Source organism: Watersipora subatra, chromosome 9, assembly GCF_963576615.1.
Source record: "Watersipora subatra chromosome 9, tzWatSuba1.1, whole genome shotgun sequence".
Taxonomy (NCBI): Eukaryota; Metazoa; Bryozoa; class Gymnolaemata; order Cheilostomatida; family Watersiporidae; genus Watersipora; species Watersipora subatra.
This window is the reverse complement of record NC_088716.1, coordinates 28748538-28771491: the sequence shown is the minus strand read 5'-3', so window position 1 is coordinate 28771491 and position 22954 is coordinate 28748538. Positions and strand designations below refer to the sequence as shown.

Genomic DNA, 22954 nt, shown 5'->3' with positions numbered 1-22954 from the left:
GAGCCACAGGTTGCTGACCCCTGCCCTATGTGAAGGTGTATTGGACCTAACAGGATTTGTTTGTACGAACAATTTGTTTGTGTACCTATCTACCAGAGCATGTATATTTACCTATGTGCTGCAGTTCTTCTAGAGCTAAGTTATAGAAATTGGTTTTAATTTTTAATCACTTTGAGTATCTGGGAGTTGTCTTATCTGTGTACAAGTGTTATTCATAAGCTGTGAAGTACGGTACAAGAGAATTTTAACCTTTGGGTAATGGTTTTAATTGTCTCCTCTGCATATAGGGTGAAAGAGAAATTATGCTACAATAGAGTTTTGGTACTATCTGTCTAGCAGTTTGTATTCCTGCAGGTCAATGCACCCGTTGTGCGTCAATGTGAATTCTGAGGTTCAGTGTTAGTGACAACTTCTGTCCATACGAGATAAAGTCTGTTGTGTGATATAATTTCTGCCTGACTGTGCATCACATAGCACATTTTTGTCAAAGTAAAATGCATTAATATGAAATATGACCTTGACCTGTAGACATAAATCCTACCCCTTGCAGTCAGGGCAAGTTGTGACTTCTGTCCCAGAAACCTAAAGCATCGGTTTTATCAGAGAGCAAGGATAGATCATCAGTGCAGTATATTTGTCGTAAGTGCAAGATATTCGCATGTGTTCAATGTAAAATCCCATTTATAGTTTTAAAAAAGTGTTAAACTTGGTAGGTTATAGTATCATAGCAATGAATATACCAGTAGTTGGTTATAAAGCCTACAGGGCTGAGACTAGCATTGGAAGTACGTTCATACCGTTTGCATCACGTAATGTTAAATAATAAATGTTGATATTGAGGTTTGCACTAGTTTTATCAATGGCATATCTCAAGATAGTATTATAAGTACATCTACTACATATTGAGCTAATGGCATAGATAATGCTTCTCTCATTTGCATTAACTAAACTACTACTAGAAGGCAGATTCATAGAGCTATGACATGTAAAATATTAATAGAGTTAACAACATATTTATTCTTAGCGTTGTAGGCTACTCTCATAGAGTTAACAAGTTAGATTTATAGACTAAACATAATAATAGCTGTGCTCATTATATGATATACATAATATATATGTAATATATTTAAATATATTATATGCACTCATAAAACTATGTTTTGTCATCTTCAGTGTCTGTAGAATTATCACTTTCTGTGTCCTTTCGTGGATGCGGGATGACATCAATTGTTTGTCGAGTTTTGTATGCCTTTGAACTGTGCTGAATTCTTGCTGCTTTTGGTGAATTTTCTGTGGATCTGTTATTAGACAAGAACCATGCCGTTCTCTGCAAATAGATACAAGTAATTCTTGAATCGTTGCTCTATGAAATTTAGCAAAACCTGTACTTTGTGTCAGATAGCCAAAGTTTCTTCTGTTGCTTAAAAATAAAATAAAACTTTGTAGTAAAGAAGCTTATCGTTTGTACGATGTCAGAAGTGCAGAAGAATCTCTATCAGCGTGACTTGAAATAGTCATCTAATACTTCACTTTAAACTTGTGCAAACATACTTGGGGAGTTTTATAATTAATGAAAAATAAATATGGAATTTTGCTTTCTACAAAATTTACTTGTACATTCATGGTGATTATAGTTATGGGACCACCTAGCAATTATTTTCATCTTCTTTGCTATTTATAGCGTAAACTCACTTTACTATCTCAGACTATACATACTCTATATATTTAATAAGTAAGGTTTGTAGACACTCCGTCTGCCACCAAAAGTATTCTTAAGAAATATACACTATTTATTGGGTACTCTTGTTTTCGCTAGGATTGACAGTAAAAACTTGCCAATGAAATATTGAGATGCTACTAACACTCCCAAGGTTACCAGTTTACAATCATACAGTTACATACATGTATATATTTCTCAAAGTTTATGTGTGGGTGTAGTTCCAGCTGAAACTATTAAAATCTTGGAATAGCGAATCCGTATCGCAGAAGATTTGATCTCGGACCATCTAGATTGCCGGTCCATCACCTTACCAATTCTGTGACACTAACTTGATGGATTCTTTGGGCGATATATGTTGTTATATTAGAGCAAATACGCTACAAATCACGACACAAATTCATGAGAATGGGTAGCTCTTATTAGTAAGCTTACTCAAATTAGCCATTGGCAATGTACCAAGCTAACAGTAAGTGCCAGGCAACTCTCATTATCTCTCATTGCTTATAAGCTGATTTTTAATACTTGGGCAACGCCGGGTAGCACAGCTAGTATTCATGATGTCAAAAATTTGCTCAATTTTGTTGACTAATATAAACTTAGTTTTTATTGCATTATGCTGGTATCGCTATGTTACACCAAAGCCAGGATGAAAAAGCAAAAAGGCACCCCAATAGACAAAATAAAGTTTAAGCTAAGGTTACCTACCCGCTTGAGTCTGTCTAATTGTCTCAGCTTTATTTCATCAATATGAGGAAGGGTTGCTGATTTGACGGGACGGTCAGATGTCTTATTGCAGACTTTCTCTTGCTGTCCTAAATAGTCAACATATCATCCATTTTATTGTACGCTTGTTTGCTAAGGCCCTAACACAACAGTTAGAGGTATTGAGTTTGTTAAGATATAGAAAACATATTGAATTGTATCTATTGATCTATTGATTGTATCTATTGATTTGGAAATCAGAGCTAATCTAGTGAAATTCTTGACCTCATAACCTGCACCACTGATTCTGTACAGCTGCTTTGAACTGGATTCAACCTAATATATATACTGTATATATAAATATAAATGTATATTATAAATATTATATATATATGTATATTGTATGTATAATATAGATAAGATAGAAAACAACACATTGAGCGCTTTATTTTTAGTCTAAATCGTCAATATGTATTTTTTATACTTTTTTATATTCTTTTTATTATATTTTATATAATAAATATTACATATTACTTCAGTATATGTAATATAAATACTATAAATAGAATATATATTTATATTACTTTAATATAGTATAAAATATAAAGAACCTTAACTGTTAGTCAGCTACTACCAATTTATTTCAAACAGATATAGATATGCTCTCATCATGTGATAACTTACTTTTATATTATAATACAATTATTATATATTACGTAAGTTTTTTGTATAGTAAAAGAGAACTGCAAAACAAATGCATTAAACTTTAAATTAACAGAAATCACAATTTTAAAAACTTTGGTTATATTTAACTCATTTTACAAAATGACCTTAGCCAAACAATTCCTCATTTTAACCTGTGTGTTATAATTAAGAGTTGTCTTCTCAAGAATATCTAAAGAAGTGATAAATCTCACCAAGTAAAAATCAATATAAGAGTAGAGCTAATGAATAAACAGAAATTGTCATGCAATACATAAAAGCTCTGAAGTGGTAAAATTTGGAGATAAACTAAAATCTTAAAATATTTTAATTGTCAAGATGTATAAAAGAAGATTAAACCTGAAAGTTATGATTCATTTCTGACCTTGTACTTGCTCAGCTAGCTGCTGGTCAAGGGAGCAAATTTCATTGTGTTCTCCATGAAACGTCTCATCAGAAAAAAATTGTAGATTGCTATATCCAAATAAAAGAGGGCAGGTAAAATTTTCTATCATAATTTCCATCACCTTGGCAGCATTTTTTACTAGCCTTGGATCGCTGGTAGTATTACTAAAATATAAAAAGTGCAATTTAATTAAAGGCTAAATATAGCTAATCTGTTACATGAAATAACGCTGCTAATCTAAATTCATGTTACAACAACTCCTATGGCTACACATAATGTTGTTGACAAGTAGATTGGCGAATAAATTGGTTTCGGTGATAAAAACTTATAGCTATTTGTCTGCTGCTGTCAAAACACTACACTGTACTACTGTTTGAAAAGTCGCTCATCAATTTCTTTTCTGAAATCTGAATACAGATATTGATGACAGTAGCCATCTGGCCTCTACATAAAAACTTGTGCTTCGAAGTTTACTCTCGATTGTTTTTCCTGTTTAAATCTGCAAAGTCAGCGAAGTCAACAAAGTCAGCAATCACTGTTAAAGTTTGATACACTAAAGTGGCGTCGTTGAGATAACAAGATCACTATGGTCTCCTTTGCCATTTCCACGTGTTATATTCGCCGAGCAATTATGTAGAGGGAAGTGAGTGGAATAACCTTGAGTGTTTTATCTGTATCAAGAGCTTAATTAAGACTTTATGACTTACTATAAATAGTTAGTTTTTCCGATTGTTTATAGTTGTTGATAGAATATCTAGGCTAGTTCGAGGCTGAGGTACCAGCCTTTCTATGAGTTACCTGCAGCTACTCTTAGTAAATACTAATTGCTTCACATTATTCACTGTTCAAATCTGTTAGCATTGTTATGATTGTTCATCTTGTTTGCAATGTTAAAACTGTATATATAGTTCTTTACAGTATGTTTTAACTGTATATATAGTTCTTTACAGGATGTGGTAAAACTGTATCTATAGCTCTTTACAGAATGTGGTAAAACAGCGAATGTTGGTGGAGTGACTACGCGTGAGCCGTGGTTTCAAAGCAATGACTTTCATGACAGTGATCACATGATAGCAACTAATAAAATGCAATTTTTATTAGTTTTTAAAACAAAAGGGCCCATTACTCTTTTACCATTTTGTCATATACTGCTCCAAGCTGGTATCCTTCGTATCAAAAACTGATAAAGAAAAATTATAACGCTTTCAAAAAATTATGCTTTAGGGTTATGCTACCTGATATGGACAGTTACGACCAATGTCTAAATGCCCTTAATGCTGAGGAGCTAAATGGGTTACAGTGGAACGTCAGTTCTCGAACATAATCCGTTCCAGAAAGTTGTTCGAAAATAGAGTTGTTCGAGATTCGAAACAATTATTCACATTAGAATTGATATATGTGTTATGTATATTTTAATATGCTCCAAGCGGAGAACAACTTTGGTAAAGTATTTTTTTAACATTTTACACTATAAACTGTAATGTATACTACTTAAGATCAGTTACATCAAAAATTGTGTGAAAAAGAAAATATAAACAACAATGGCACGTTTACCTCAAATATTTGAAGGAGAATCCTCCTCCAAAACAATTTAGGGTAACTCGACTAGAAGAGTTGTCTCCCTAGCAAATCTCTTCGGTCAATGGTTTCTTCCTTTTGTAAAGAATTTATGAAACATTATTTGCTTCTCCCTTTGTTAATGAATATTTCCATGCTGTTTCCGGAGCCGTTCCGAACGTCTAATTCTAATGCGCATGGTCCGGTTTGGTCGAGAACCGAATTTATGTTCGAGATCCGAGACGAACAAATCTCAAGTTTTTGGTCGAGAACCGAAGCATTCGAGAACCGAGGTTTCACTGTATTAAATATTTGCTGTCCAGAATACTCAGTACTCAGTATCTCCAATCTGCCCGATTATTCATTATATTCCTACTTCTCTATAAAAACCACTACACCTTATACCAGACACCAATAGAACTGACAACTCGAATGCTTTATTGGTGAAAAGGTTCAGAATCACTGTATTCTCTGTAGATCTGAGTATTTGCTGTCAAAAATACTCAGATCATATTTCCAATCTGCCCGACTATTTATAATATTCCTACTTCCCTAAAGAAACCACTACACCTTATACCAGACACCAAGGCCTTGCCAATCCACATTATAGAATCGTGTTATGCAAAAAGAGCTCTTCATTCAACAAGCATAATTTACGTTACTATTTTTGGTTTTATGGTCTGATTTGCTACAAACGGCTACATTTAAAAGTTAATATCTACCTATCAGGTTATGATCACCACATCCCTACTGTTGTCAAATATTTCACCTAACATCTCGGACATGCGTTGGCATGCCTCTATGACGAGTGACAATGCGTGGCATCATATTTATTCATATCTATGGCACTTTAGGAGAGGTTTATGTCGGTGTGCAAGTGATTTTCATAAGCCAGTCTATTGCTGTATAAATAAAATGAACGCGATGGGTACCTTGGCAACTGTTTAAGCCCATCCAACAGTTCGATAATCATCTGATATAATCTAAAGGTGTTCTTATCACTTACACAAATATGCTGCCTGTCACACTCTTTGCCATTGCCTCAGCTGACATCTGGTGAATGTGTTCCCTTTGCGCCACACGATACCACAGACCAAAAAGGAGTGTGAGGAAGTTTTGCACAGATGTCGGGAGACAGCTGATGACACTGCAAAAACAAATGATGATAGTTTACCTTTTCGTATAGATTTCTTTGGTGCAGGAGTAACGATTTCTTATCTTCATAACTTTATAAATATACTATTCAATATTGGATGCATCTCTAGGATAAATGTCTTGTTTCATTTATAACTATTTTTTTATTTCACCAAAGTTTTGCAGCTGCAATGTTTCCTAATATATCTGCGTTTGCTCGGTGATGTTTTTAGTTTACAGTGCACATAGTTGATGACTTACAGTGCACATAGTTGATGACTTATAATGCACATAGTTGATGACTTACAGTGCACATAGTTGACAAATAATCACTTAGGGTTGAGCAGCATCAGTGGCAGCAGCCTCAAGCAAAAGTCATAAATAAATTGCTTCATCTCATCAGTGAGGATTCTCCATGACTAGAGCTAATAATTGACAGCTAATTTATTCGGGGAAAAATCTTATATTGTGATGAGATGTGCATTTAGTTTGACTCTTAACGCTAATCAGGAGATTGATTAGCATTAAGAGTCTTAAGAGATTGATAAAAGAACAATGCAAACATCTTGTCTCATTTGCGCAATCTCACTGGGATAATGAGGAGTCCTTTGTAATGAGTCGCTGCTTGGATGATATAGCTTGCTGCCGCATTCCTTAGCCATGCTAAGGAATGCGTTAAGCCAATTCGTTAACCGATAAACAATGGATTGGAGGTGTTCTACTTTGTACTCTTCAAAGGTACATGATTGCTTGAAGGTGTTCTACATTGTACTTTTTACTAGCTTACAATTGGTTAGAGGTCTTAGGTATTGCATTCATCACAGATACATGATTGGTTGAAAGTGTTAGGGGTTGTATGCTTCACTGGTACATGATTGGTTGAAGGTGTTAGGTATTGTACTCTTCACAGGTACTTGATTGGTTGGAAGTGTTAGGTACTCTTTACAGATACATGATTGGTTGGAGGTTTTAGGCATTGCACTCTTTACCGTGACATGATTGGTTGGAGGTGTTAGGTATTGTACTTGTCACAGGTACTTGATTGGTTAGAGGTTTTAGGCATTGCACTTTTTACTGGTTTACGATTCATTAAATATGTAATTGTGTCAAAAAGGTCGATTTAATGAAATGTTTTATCTTGTACTTGCAGACAATAGCTGCATTATTCTATTTTCTTAAGTTAGACCTTTGGTGATGTTCATTTTACATTAACTTGAGAAAGCAAATGTTCACAATGAAGATATCTTGACGGGGAATGTTTCTAGACCTCCATATTGGAACCTTTATGTAGCTATGCTGAACCAGTTGATCTTGAGGTAATAGTTTAAGATGTGGATTCATGCCCTAGGTTTTCTTGACACAGTCAATCTGCAAGTTTGCATCATCAGCAAGTTGGAAACAGCGAAAACCCGCAAGTCAAGCAAATTTTAGTACTTGCAAATTTTTATCAAATATTTCATGATTGCGAATGATGCGCAGGAAAATTTCACGTTCACATTTCCACCCTTCAAGACAGCGTGCTCCTAAGTGAGACACTATTGTGCCGCTATGACTTCTGGCGTATAATTTCTTTAGTTTTTTAACAAAGCGCTGACGTTAATCTGCAGCAAGCGAATTTAACCACTCATCACAGTAACACCACGTGTGCACAACTCCAAATCTTCGTCATCCGCTCAATGGAAACCTAGTCATGACTAGATAAAAGAGGTTAATTAGCGTAATATGATATGACATTCAAGTGCGAAACTGATAGCTACTGCATGATATGTATGATCTTCTACAGAATGAACACGCTTGTTAATATGGAGATACGCTGTTAAAGGTTGACTTGCAATAAAATTCACATTACAGTTATTTGGTATCAAAAGATTCACCATGTCTTACTCTGTTGTATTGTAGGTGCCAAATATGTGGAAATGTGATTACAAGCTCTTAAAAGCTCAAAAACAAAAAGCCGCCATAGATTGGAATCTCTTTATTTCGATGACGTAGTCATGAAATTTGGTTTTTGTCTTGTCACATGTTGTTCTTTCGTGAATTGAAAGGCTAATAGAAAGCTTGATATAAAACTTGTCGTAGCACTAGTTTATGACAAACACTTCGGGTTTTACTGAAGACCCCGTATCAAATATAGATGCTCGCTACTTTACAGTTTTGTTTCGGCTTAAACTAATCGGCAAGTCGTAATCTAATCATGTGACCCAATACTTCGCAAATCATTTCTGCAGCACTTTTGATTATCACAGGTGCTCAACAGGCTCGTCATGATTATCAGACAATGATATGTACTCCTTCAAGCTAAGGCTACAAAATTAAACAAATTTTTACGGTAAGTTATAGGATATCACTGCTAAAAGTGACAGCATTACGATGACGAAAAAATAGACGCGTAAGAACAATAGACATAGTTTTAATGAATGCGTGAAGTATATTTGTGAAAATATTTCGACGAATGAGATTGCATGAAAGTATAAACAGAAACCATCTACCACAATTACGTCACATTTGAGGCGTTTTGTAAAGCGAATCCAAACTACGGCGGTCTTGTGTTGCTGTGATTAACTGTTCGTTTTTTAGCTTTTAAGAGCTTGTAATCACCTTTCCACATATTTTGCACCTACAACACAACAGAGTAAGACATGGTGAATCTTTTCATCTCAAATAACTGTAATGTGAATTTTGTTGCAAGTCAACCTTTACGGTGGGATAGTCGTATGATCCTATGTTAATAACCCATTAATGTGGAGATGTGGTAATAAGTTGACATGGTAGTGTGAGCATATGTTGGCATTCCAGTATGATATGTACAACGCAATAGTACTCTGAGGAAATCGAATACAGGAAACTACATGTGTGATGTGAGACAGCATTGAAATTCTGGATCTTGCATTTTTTGTATCAGGTGACATCATGACATCAGGTGACATCATGACATCAGGTGACATCATGACATCAGGTAACATGATGCAAATGGAAATTTCGCTTACTCATTGAGAGTTTCCAGTTTCTGTACTGTGTTCTCTATGTATAAAACTGTCAGTGCTTTGGTCTCTAACTCCTCCCCCAAGATGCCGCCGGGAATGCAAAGAAGAAATCGCTAAAGAGGTACAAAATAACAACATTAACTTCTAGTGTTGTCAACATGAAGTGTTGACAACATTGTTTACAACAATATAGTTTTATTAGAAGACGGGTCATGGCAAAGGCATGTCAATTACATACTTCTACCATGCCAAGCTTTATATAAAATTTTATAGTAAATGTAGGCATGCATTATACGTGCATAATGTTCGGACTCCCTCCCACGATACATACATCATATTCAGACTCACACTATACATATATACATACATACATACGTACACCATATTCAGACCCCCACGATACACACATACCTAATGTTCTAGTTTTCCTCTATATGTCCATATAGGGGAAAACCTATACAACATGTTCCATATACATCATGTTCTAGCCTCTGCCTATACATACATCATGTTCAGACACTCTTTATACATATATACATACAAACGTCAAGTTCTAGACTTTCCCTAAACCTACATACATCACGTTCTAGTCTTCCGCTATTATTACATGCATACATGGTCTAGCCTCATGCAGAATAAGTTAAGCCAACACTATCTGACTCATCGACATTTTTGGCAAAGTAGCCATTTCCTTTCAACGTTATCAGCTCTGGTCTAGGGATGTACAATGGATGTACGATGGATTGACTTATTGTTGTGAAATGACGATACTAACGCTCATACAAGTCAATTAGACTTCCTTTTCTACCACCATTATTTTAATCAGAAGAATAATGAGCGCTGACTAATAATGCTGTCGAGGTGAATGATAGAGACTGGCAAAACACAATAACTCAATGATAGAAAGTATACAGATAGACTTTAGAGTTTAGACCATTGGTAGTGTAAGAGTTGAATATTTTAAAAGTTGGAGTTGTCTCATTTTCAGTGACAGCATAAAGCTAGGGCACAGCATAGAGTAACCAACATATAATGCTAGTTTTGTCCCATGATAGCCTATAAAATAAAGAACTCACTTGATCACATGAGTTTTTCATAAAAGCACCGTATGTGAGTTCCGACAAACAGCTCATAAGTTAATATGTTTGCAATGAATAACTCGATGCATAAAGACACATGGTATCTATTTCATGCATTCCTAAGCCACTTTTTCTTATATGTTGAGGTAACCTGGCTACTTATCAAGTTTACCCAGACTTTTAGTATTTTAATCTAGTTTTACAGTCTTGTACTGATCACTACTTCCTCACTAGTATGAAACTTACTGTCAGCACCTCAGTGCATAGTGAATGTCTCAATACCTACTGTTTTATCTTACATGACACGTAAGGGGGGGGGGGGTGAACCCGACATTAATTCAACAATACTTCAAACTTATAAAAAGCAAGCTATGAGACTACAAGCTGGACTTGTGACCAAACATTTCTGTTGTTTATCAAAGCCTACAGGGTCTTTACTATAATGACTAACAAGAGCCATGTTTGGCTGTTCGAAGCCATTTTTGAAAGTTGGAATAACCAGATTGCATTATTAAGGATTCGAACCGCCGACTTTTAGCATGGTGGCCCGACATTATAACAAATGTGCCAGCCGACCACCAACTGTCGTATTTGATTGATTGTACGTACAGTTATTACACCTGACAATCTCTACGGTAAACTAAACTAATAGAGTACTAGTCTTTACTATAATAAGAGACGTGAACTATAATGTGAACTATAGTTAACTCGATTGCACTAGATCAGGGGTTCCCAATTAGGTTCGCTGGATTCCCCCTTTCCAGACTACGGAAACTTTATTCCCCCTGTTCTATCAGGCTTCGTATTGCTTTCAATCTGCATACTTCTTCAAACTTTGTCATTTCTGTATTCCACAGCACCAAATATTAAGTATCACAGCATTTAGTAGTTTAACTATCTTTATAAAGGTCTGGTCAGCATATTATTGGTGACAAAGAAAAGGAAAATCCCCAAAGTTATAGAAAGTATGATGAAACTATGAATGAAAAGACAGTACACAATGTACTAAACACCCAGTTTATTAACAACAAACAACAATATGCAGCATGTAACTATAATGCACAGCTTTGCAAATACATTGTATCTGCAAAAATTTATAAATAAAGGCCAGAATTTTCCCTTAAAATGAAAATTTCCTCCTTTGGGGGGAATTCCCCACCATTTGGGAACCACTGTACTAGATGGAGTATCAAAGCTTGTCTCTTAGCTTTCCAAACTCAATACAAAAAAACTGAAATCAAACGGAGTAAATAATTTATTTTGCATTCTTTCAAAGAACTGATATTCTAGAGATAGCTGAAGAAGGATAATGATTGTAGTACACTGAGTCTGATAGAGTGTGTATATTTGTTATGAGTAGACAAACAATATGTTCAAGTATAAAGCTCTTGATGATAAGAAGCTTTCTAGCTTTGTCTATTTTTTATCCTTCATTACTAAAAATTTTAATACATGTGTCATTCGAAACTAATGTTCTGGTAGCAGCCATTTTTTATTTTTCGATCGGTTAGAAATGCCGTCAGTATTTTGACGATATCTCAAAAATTAGTAGTCCAACCAACATGAGACGTTGAAATTATACTAAAAGTTTATCACCCACAAAGCCACCAAAGTTTTGTTATTCTACGTAAACTGAAAGTTAAAAAAAACGAAACTTAGCAGCCAAGCTTACTCGGTGTAGGATCTGGTGCGAAAAGTTTTTAGTGAATTATCCCTTTCTTTGTTATACATAGAGCCATACAGTTAATTCATAATAAACTATGGTTAGACGCGGTCATAGGTGCAAGTAATCATAAATCCTAAAGTACATGTTCAATCAGAACTTAGACAATTTTTTTATAAATTTTTTCAGAAAGTATCGATATTTTGCTATCATCTGCAATTTGTTAAGTGTTTAAGGTGACCTGATTGCTAAAATGTGTCTAAATAAAAATCGATAAAACTTGATCGCGAGTAAAACACTCAGAAGAAAAATATGTGAAAAATAGCGTCATTTGTTGTTATTGTTGCGATGGTTGATATCGGTTATTGTGTTCACGTTGCAACGTTACGCATCTTTGTTGTCAGTCTCTTTGCAACTATATATAGCTATCATAATCACACTTTAACTTTATCTGAGCGCTTTAATCGCCATGAAGTTTTGTCGATTTTAATCTTGAATATTAGATCACCTTAAACATCAAAAACAATCGCAAATGATAGAAACATACGAATACTTTCTGAGCAAAATATTTAAGATTACTTCAGCCTTGATTTATATTTTACAGTTCTGTTAATTATAGCATTTCTTCTTCCTGCTTTTTGCTGCCGCATATAAAGCTCTGGTAGATATCAGGGCATGGCTTAGAACGACAGCATAACAGAACAACCACAGCAACTAAAGAACATAGTTTTGTAAATTGTATTGTTATGTGATAGAAAAAGGTATTAAAATGCTGTGTTGGTCTACACTTCCTGGATTAATCTATAAAATTTTTGATTCTATCTCCTGTTTTTTTGTTGTAGTAATTGGCCGGTTCAGCAGAATATCAACTTTCATTTCATTCTAGTCGTAACTCCTAACAGAAATATTTAGACAATCAACTTATACTGAAGCAAGAAGCACCTTGACTTTGAACTAGACTATTAAAAATCTAGAGCTAATACGAAAGTTTCGGGTGCTTTAAGTTACGACCCACCTTCAAAACTGAAGCAATTGTGTAGAAGTTGTAGTCAGAGAAGTTCACTTGTTTGCCTTCGGAAAGCTTTTTTATAAGCCTTTTCTGTTCGACTGTGTTGCCAGGACGTCGGAAGACATCAGGGATGTCGACGCCGTTGTCATTCATGTATCTCAGTAAGCTCTGTACAAACATGGTAGATTTACCGAATCGACTCGGGAAAGACAAAAAAAAAGTATAAATTCATTTTACAAAATATATACATACATATATATACATGTACCTGTACATATACATGTATATACATGTACGGTACGTACATACCACCACATAGCACAGGGGGGACACCATAAAACAGATTTGCATTGATGAAAAATGAATTCTAGTCTAAGCAACTACTCCACTCATTGCAGAGAGTGTAGAGTTTTTGTAGCTTTGAATTGTACTTTATATCATTTATGTTTAGTCATATAATTACTAGTGAACATGATGTAGGATAACTAACTACTATCACCAATATATATAATAAATATATAATGTATAATATATCTAGATAAATATATATAATATATTTATATATCTATAAAATTTATGTTTAGCCATAGAATTCCTTGTGAACATGACGTAGGATAACTAACTACATATACCTTCATTCATAATAATTTTTTAAAAAATCTTTTACGTATGGTACCACAACAAGATATTAAAAAATAGGTATACATGTATGTCACATGTATATGTATGTATCTCTGAAATGTACAGTAGTAACGACACACGTATAACATTTCTTTTAAGTCTCTTAGATCTCTAAAATATTGTAATTTTATTAAGTATTTTGATATTACGCTCTGGCAGAGCTTAAAGAAACTCTGAAAGTATCCATAAATTTTTATTGTCTGAAATGTTGTGGGCAGAGCTTGACGATAAACCTCAAGGCATTTGAAGACTGGCTCTAAAACAACAGTATATCTTATTCTGTAGGCAATAATCTGGACATGTATTAGATTAACTGTGTTTCTAATCAGGTCTGGAATATTACAATCAATAAAGTACGCATCCGCCACCAGTTACTGCCCATAGCTATGCTGCAACACGTACAACTTCCTGTCACGTTATATCTTTTCCTAAAAGCTACTAGTATTCACCTTTGGTGAGCAGAAACTAAGTCTAATGTCTGATTGTAACTTCAAAAGTAACATGATCAAAATAATTGTGAATCAGAAACAGGTAACACGCTGTCGGCGCAGTTTTGAGTGTTGTGGCAGCAGTTTTGAGTGCTGCGGCAGCAGTTTTAAGTGTTGCTGACTTCAGTTGAGATGTACATGTTGTAGCTCATGATGCTTGTAATCTATGCACACAAAACATCACTTCACTGTTGTTTCGTGGGCTAAAATATTAAAACAATAGCGCAACCCCACTTAAAATGCGCTGCTTTTATGATCAGGCTTACAACAGAGCAGTATATATACATATAATCTGCTCTGTAAATCATTACCACTAATAGTTTCATGCAATTGCATGAAACTATTAGTAGTAATGATTTTAATCTGTAGCTTTTAATAAACTTTATACACAGCTCTGATTGACTCATTTATTGAGCCCTTTATTTTACAGTGTAAACAACATATACTACATATAATCAGCATATATATTGTATATATATATTATTTGTATATATAATATACATATAATATTGTTAAGGTCAAGCGCCTTCCCTTAACTGGCTACTGCAATCCATCCCTGTTTCAGGCAGAGAAAGTTTGTATGAGTTCAAAGTGAATAAGTTTGTATTTGACTGTAAGCACCACAATCAATGTACAACAGAGGCATTCACAACTCCACTGGGAGCCTGGCCCATCTTGCCAAGTCACCCAATTTACTACCATATAAAAGGAAGGTGGATATGTACAAAAACAAGTAAAAACATGGCACACGGTCGAAACTGAATATAATAAAAATATAAAAAGAAGTATAAGTATGATTAAATAATTATTGGCATCGCCGATTAAAAAAGTACAGAGTAATAAGAAATAAGCATATACAACAGACAGGGGAGACGAATCACGATATTTAAAAGGACAAGAGAGTATAAGGCATATAGAAGTAAATAAAGTAAATGCAACGTCCGCCACAATATATATTATATATACATGTATATGTCATTTAAAAGTAGGTTAATTATGATAAAACTTAGTGATAAAAATCATCTAGCTTTATATATATATATTTAAATATATAAATTTAAATATATATTTAAAGTAGATATATACTTTTATTTCTCATTTTATTTATACATATCTATACTTTTAGTATAAGTCTTTGCAATAGACATGCGTTGACAAGGTTTTGCATATCTTCAGTTTAAAACATGTGTCTATGAGTCTATGTGTGTTTGACACTTGTGTATGTGAGGGTAGAATCTATGTCTAAGGTTGAGTTACGACATGGAAACCAAAGCTAAAATGAAAGCAAAGCAGCAAATTGTTTTGTTGGTTTTAATCCATTCTGTTAGGCTTGAGAAGTGCACTGGTAGACTCGGCAGACAGACGCACGGGACAGACAGACAGACGCACGGGATGCCTCGCACTACCGACTAGACTGTCTAACAGTCTCAACAGACAATTATCAGTACAGACGGGATAATCATGCTTGAAGAGTAGCGGGTCAGCGAGGCAGCAAGTCAGCGAGGCAGCAGTTGGGCTAATCACTGCTGCCTATTTATAGATCAGATCAAGCCGGGCCTCATTTGCCATCCTCGCAATGCACTATTACTTATGTACTAATATAGCTTGGATTAGACGACTCAACTCATCGCATAAAAATGTCAAGTTCATCAAACGTATTACACATGTTTGTGTAATTCCTAATTTTGGAAGCAAAGGAATAACTAATCCTATAGACAGCATAAAACATGGCTATTAAACCTTCATCGTATTCCTATCATAAATATCATGACTAACAAGATTAGCCTTGGTTCCCAGAGGCGTGACTTGGTTTTCACAAAACCAACCTAACCTAGCCTGGGTATGGTTCTCTTGGGGGGTGGGAGAGAGCCTTGCCCAGGCTAACCCCAACCCACCAAGTAATGCATCCTCAAAGATTTCTCACAAAATTCAAGAATACAAACTATTCTAGAATGTTCAAATATAAAATTAAGTTACTCACCAATAGTTGTGTTGGTATTGTATCACCTTTAAAGGATAGGCTCAGAGGTTCACCAAAGCACAGTCTACAACAGTTCATAAATAAGACTTCCTCCTCGTTATCATGTAACCTATTCCTATTATAGGCAGTAAATTAATCACATTTGTTGATACAATAAGGTTAGATATAATATATTATATTTATCATGTATTATTATATGTAATATTATAATATTACACTTTATGTATTAGATTATACATATTACATTTAACATAATATACTATATATAATATACCTATAATATATTATGTTAAATATATTATATAACATAATATGTATTATATTATAATACATTTAATTTTTTAATTTATACATTGTAATATATGTATTATATATATTCTTTTGTTTGGCATTCCGTGGATATTTTTTTTATATTTTTTATATGATATCACAAAAGAATAAATAAAAAAGGAAAAGTTTTGCTCTGTGGTGTCATAAAAGATGCATTGTCTGCTACCACGCGTGGCTTTCCCCGGGGTTTAAACTAGTCTGCTAGTCACAGCCGGACACTCTGAGTCAGTAGACTCTAGCAACTCTGTCCATAAATTGATCTTCTTGGTCATTTTATCGTCTGATACCACCACAGGTTGTGCAGTAATCCCTATCAAGTCTTTTAATAGTGGGCGTTACCTTTGCTTAGAGAACCAAGCATAAATCATCCCTAAAGCCTAATGAGATAATAGATATAATCATAGAGCTATATCCCTCTTTAGTGAAATGTTGGTGATTTGAGCTATGCTCGCTTGTGATCAGCTCTCCAACACTCGGAGAATATCAATAAACTATATTTTTAGAGTTTTCCTATCATTATGAAATATGTGTAAATAAAGTCTTTTTTATTGTTTATAATGAAAATACGGTTAATGTCATATTTCTCTAAGTCCTAAAGGCTCTCTACTGGGCTATACATTAGACACAAATAACCGCTCCAAGTCATGTACATGCCCTCACTCACGCAATTGCTCGGCAGATAAGCTCCCTAGTATAAACACTTATGGAGAGAGCCGCCTCTCGATGTTTGCATAATAGTCTTCAAATGTGTGAAGATCTCTTTTGCAGGATTCCAGAATTCAATATTTCATCTGCCAAAACCTCGGTCGAATAACATGTTATTATAGTGTATGTACTTGATAACAAGATCTATGTCTCTATCATATTATATATTATCATCATTATAATATAAGGAATATTCTTCATAATTGTAAGCTTTATGTAATGCCATCCGGCAGCATCTGTCTGAGTGATTTGTTGCCAAAATCTGAGCATCAACTGCAGCATCTTTTGCGTTTTTACAGTTGTTTAGCAGTTGGCAAGCGGCTAGAGTATCTACCACAAGCCTATTTAATAAAGAACAATCTCTTTCAATACGCAAAATGTAACATTTAATGAGTTAATAAACCAGATGAACCCGAAATTGATACGTTCGAATTGGCAGATGCTAGACGGCGCCATTACTATAATATCTCAGTTAATGCTTTTTTCTATGGATGATACGTCAGCACTGGTAGCTAATGGCTAGTTAAAACCGGCAGCTATAATGACAATGGTCGTGGAGTCATTCAGTTACTTGACCATGGAGTGATTAACCCTTTCATAGCGCTGTCAGACGCTGACTATTCCAACTACTTTTACGTGTAGATGTTATGCGGTAGCTGGCCAGGATTCTAATTGTAGCAGTATTGCGTACTAGTGTTATTAGTACCCTAGTAGTCTTGTGAGAGATCGTCAAGTGTGATAAGTAACTCCACAATTATACCAGATAGTAGCAAGGTAGTTGATGTAGGCATGGGGTAGCAAGGTGGTTGATGTAGGCATGGGGTAGCAAGGTGGTTGATGTAGGCATGGGGTAGCAAGGTGGTTGATGTGGGCATGGGGTAGCAAGGTGGTTGATGTAGGCATGGGGTAGCAAGGTGGTTGATGTAGGCATGGGGTAGCAAGGTGGTTGATGTAGGCATGGGGTAGCAAGATGGTTGATGTAGACATGGGGTAGCAAGGTGGTTGATGTAGGCATGGGGTAGCAAGATGGTTGATGTAGGCATGGGGTAGCAGGTGGTTGATGCAGGCATGGGGTAGCAAGATGGTTGATGTAGGCATGAGGCAGCAAGGTGGTTGGTGTAGGCATGGGGTAGCAGGTGGTTGATGTAGGCATGGAGTAACAGGTGATTGATGTAGGCATGGGGTAGCAAAGTGGTTGATGTAGGTATGGGGTAACTGTTTACTAAACTGAAAGTCATGAGTTTGAATCCTTTTGAAAACAATTATATTTTTTTAATCGTTGCTTTGGGCAGGCAGATAGACACGACTCCTATTATAGTAAAAATTAGCATTGGCAGTCTAGTGTGCTGTGAGAGATCATCTTGTGTTGTAACTATGCACATAATTATTCCAGGATGCAGCAGGATGGTCGAGTGCCGCAGATGGCAGCATTTGAATATCCGGGTTTGATTTCTATACGGTTCAATCCTTCCTAACACTCTTATTGTGGCTTGGAATAGACCCCGCCCTTGTTGTGGTAAAGAATAGTACTCTGGCAATCTAGTCTGCCGTGTGAGATCATCACATGTATCAACTAACAACACAATTATTCCAAAATGCTGTAAGGTGGTTCATCAATACACGTGGTAAAGTGTTCGTTTATCAAGCTCAAAGTCATGAGTTTGAATCCCACTGAAAGCAGTCTTTTTTAAACTTGAAGTGCAGCTCCGAACGGACAGACGGCCAGATAAGCCTTTTATTATAGTAAAAACTTGGGTGGCCTTCAAGCGAATGTCAGTTGCTGATTAATAGACAACCGTTTTGTGAGGAAAGCATTTTCCATCTCAGCTTTCAACGTCGACTCGTAGCACTTGTAGAGGTTTATTTTAGCGAATCATCAATCTACATCTAAATTCTGAATATAACAATTATAAAACTAAAAAATTCATCGAAAAAATGAAGAAAATTTTGTATTTAGTTTGAGATGATCTTGCAAGCTTTCATGAAATTAATGCATTTGGATTGAAAAACTAAAACAATATCCCGTAACTCATATATCTAACTTATACATAGTTAAATGTTCAACTTCACTCTTTTTTAAACTTTTGAAAAGTTTAAAAGTTTCTGCAGAAACTTACAACTGTTGAAAACAATTTAACAATTTTCATGTAATCTTTCAAGAGCAATTCACAGGCAAAAGCAATGAAAAGTTTTGTTATTAACAACGACTGAAAGGGTGGATACATTTTCTCTGCTCCTGCTGTCACGTGTTCAAACTGGCAGATCTTATCCATTTGAAAGATAGCATAAGATTTTGAGCATTAATAATTTTGATAGAGATACAGTCAGATAGCTTTCCATCACGTTATGTTGGCATCTCAAACTGAATACGAGATGTCGACATAGAATCACACATAGGCCAACTTCCTTGTCACACTTCAACACGGATTGGAAGTGCTCTTGACAGAAACCTAACTATCCAATTAATAAAAGCTGTTTGCGTTTGATTTTATCAAGTTTTCACAGTCACAACTTACCTATCTTTGTGCTGATCATTGTTGAGAAAGGCGAGCATGACCAAGCTGCTATCTACCGCGATGTCTCTCAAACTAGGCATGTTAGTTGTCAGAGAACGTGATCGATTCCGTCTTGTCATCATCAAACATCTGCTAATCAGTCTGAGTGTGTCACAGAGCCCATCTTTTGATGATTTTGTTCGACGGTACTTCACAGCTGAAAACTATTCTCCGCCTCGTGAAGATGGCCCGCTAGATGCAGCTCATCTGTCAGGCAGTCAATAAATGAAGCCAGACAGAACTCGGGATTATTGAGAGTAAATGCTGACTCCTAATTAGTCAGTAAAACGAAGCGGGCGCTTGTGTGAGGCTGGAAGCGCAAATCACTGCATCCAGGCATAGGTGGGACTCAGGTTATGCTTATGTGCCTACGCATACAACCTTTCCTCATTTACATTCCATCCCTTGGCGTTATGGCAATGCATCCATTAAATATATATATGTACGGCTATATTAATTGAATCTCATAAATAAAGTTGCTAAGCCTATCTATCCAATCTCCTCGGCTCTATCTTAAAAGATTCCAGATTGAGTTGGCAGCCCGAACGCGCAATGATAAAGTTGTAATGGGAGTGTTGTTCATATATCCTATGTATTTGTAATCATGATATACAGGTTTGAGACTTAGGTCTGGTACACACTGTATCGGCCATAATCCCACATATCGGTAATATCGGCCATAATCTCACATTTCGGTATTATCAGCCATAATACTACAATGCATTGGTGATCGGCTATGATACTATTGTCTACACTATCACAAACCCTTCTGTGTTCACATCAATGAGTAGTCTGTGACCCAGTGTGCTTATTATATGTAGCGATTGTTGAAATACTAGTCCCGCAGCAACCATCGTGAGGGGAAATATAGGTCACGCAATTTGCGACAGCCAATCACCATCGCCAAAGTGCTGCACATTGTACAGACTGCTGTGGATACACTGTGAAATATCAAAAAAGTTTGACAACTGTAATGTCTGCGTTGCCTCGGTGATGCCATCAGTCTACAGTGCCCAGGGGTCTATGAATATTCGGTGAGAGGACAACTCCAACATACTGTGATACAGCGTGCACTACTGTAGATGTAAACTAAGGGTATAAGAATGACCTAAGCGAAACTCACAAACCTGTCATTAATGAGCTCATCAATAATTGTACAATCATAATACTATGATATTGGCAAGTCCATTTTTACTCGTTTTAAGAAAATTCATAAATAATTTATCTGTGTGGCTATAATGTTGAAAATTAACACAAAAGTGATTTACAACGCAATAATGGTAAAATAATAGAAAATAATAATATTGTTGATAACATTACGAAAGTGTGGGAAATTGTATGTTCTTGATCCTCTGCTCAATGTCTAATTTATTCAGTTGAATTTCACACTTCTTACAGTTTCCTAGACACTGCATTATTATTATTATAAAAGTTTTTCTTCACAGTCGTGTGGTGGTAGATGACGGGTTGTAGTCCATATTGAGTCCGGGTCTTAACAAAAGGCCAAAGGATCCAACATCTTCCTTAATTCCACTAAGAGAGGACCTTCCTCAAAATGTGAGCTGTTCCTAAGATGGCCGTCTTCTGTATAGTCTCAAAAGACATGTTCACTCCCGCCTCCGCCAAGTATGATATATGCCTCATTGATATTGTTCCGAGTGCACCAATTACTATTGGTATCACATCGGTCTTCACCTTCCACAGTCTGTTTATCTCGAGTCCAAGCTCTTTGTATTTACCAATCTTCTCATCTTCCTTCTGTACTACCCTTGTGTCTCCAGGTATTGCTATGTCTATGACCTGACACTGTTTGGTTTCTTTATTTATTAGCATCAGGTCTGGTCTTCTAGCTTCAATAACCTTGTCTGTCTGCACATTGAAGTCCCATAGCAGCTTCACTTTCATTATTATTATTATTACTGGTTTTATCACAGTTTAAGCTGGTGTTATTTATTGTCATCAACCTAGTTCCATTAGGCTGGGATGGATAAAACCTTTCTAAGAATGTTAGCCGATTCTACCACGGATGTCTGGTGTAGCAAGGTGGATTTCCTCGCATTAACTTTCAGTAGAACCATCCAATCAGTAATCCAATGTTTGACACCGAGAGTTCCCACTAAGATGGGATGACTTGCGCTGTTGTTTTCCACATCCGGGTTACCTCCAATACCAGGTCCTGATATTTCCCAATCATTTTCAACTCCTCCCTCACTCGGAAATACCTACAATCGGTGTTTCTGGTCTCAGCTTGTCCACTACCACAACTTCAGGTCTCCTAGCCTCTATGACCCTGTCAGTGTGTACGTTGAAACCCTGATCTTCACATTCTTATTTTCCAACACAACATTTTCTAATTATTAATTATAGGCATTATATTATTATATTATTACATTTATGGGGGTTTCTGCAGTTTACTTAATCCTCTTGCAGTAACGACGAAATATTTCTAACTCCATGTTCCTGGCTTTCCTATAACCAGCTTTGTCGAGCCCTTTATCTATCTGGCATAAGCCACATGATCTGTTTGAATAATCGTAATATTTCTGCTTCATAATTTTCTACAGCGTTCTTGGATTTATTATAATACCGCTTCTTTACCCAGCAGAGTTCATACCGCTTTAATATATTTACCAATGTAAACCAAGATGTTTACCGAATTGTACCAATCATTTTATACTGTTATCCGTCTCCTTCTGCCAGTCTGCTATATTCAACCATTGTGTAGTGTCTTCTGTCTACCATAAGACCCTCTGCATGGTGTGTTTATCCAGTCTGCTATATTCAACCATTGTGTAGTGTCTTCTGTCTACCATAAGACCCTCTGCATGGTGTGTTTATCCAGTCTGCTATATTCAACCATTGTGTAGTGTCTTCTGTCTACCATAAGACCCTCTGCATGGTGTGTTTATCCAGTCTGCTATATTCAACCATTGTGCAGTGTCTTCTGTCTACCATAAGACCCTCTGCATGGTCTGTTTATCTAGTCTGCTATATTCAACCATTGTGTAGTGTCTTCTGTCTACCATAAGACCCTCTGCATGGTGTGTTTATCCAGTCTGCTATATTCAACCATTGTGTAGTGTCTTCTGTCTACCATAAGACCCTCTGCATGGTGTGTTTATCCAGTCTGCTATATTCAACCATTGTGTAGTGTCTTCTGTCTACCATAAGACCCTCTGCATGGTGTGTTTATCCAGTCTGCTATATTCAACCATTGTGTAGTGTCTTCTGTCTACCATAAGACCCTCTGCATGGTGT

At 35.9% G+C, this 22954-nt stretch overlaps 1 protein-coding gene across 1 annotated transcript; it reads right to left on the bottom strand.

The window, feature by feature from the left end:
* Window positions 1-631: 631 nt before the first annotated feature.
* LOC137404380 (rho GTPase-activating protein 20-like) lies at window positions 632-19881 on the bottom strand. The gene is made up of 8 exons (XM_068090579.1): window positions 19658-19881; window positions 16107-16170; window positions 12963-13124; window positions 9209-9318; window positions 6094-6234; window positions 3510-3694; window positions 2426-2532; window positions 632-1327 (listed from the first exon to the last, which is right to left on the bottom strand). Exons 1-8 carry the CDS (start codon window positions 19777-19779, stop codon window positions 1154-1156), a joined length of 1065 nt encoding a protein of 354 aa, XP_067946680.1. The 5' UTR covers window positions 19780-19881; the 3' UTR covers window positions 632-1153.
* Between the last annotated feature and the right edge of the window lie 3073 nt (window positions 19882-22954).

Coding starts and splice junctions, on each gene's coding strand:
- LOC137404380 (XM_068090579.1), bottom strand. CDS start 19,779: ATGATGACAAGACGGAATCGATCACGTTCTCTGACAACTAACATGCCT. Junction 9,319..12,962: donor CAATTGCTTCAGTTTTGAAG/GTGGGTCGTAAC, acceptor GTACCTCTTTAG/CGATTTCTTCTTTGCATTCC. Junction 1,328..2,425: donor AATTAGACAGACTCAAGCGG/GTAGGTAACCTT, acceptor ATCTATTTGCAG/AGAACGGCATGGTTCTTGTC.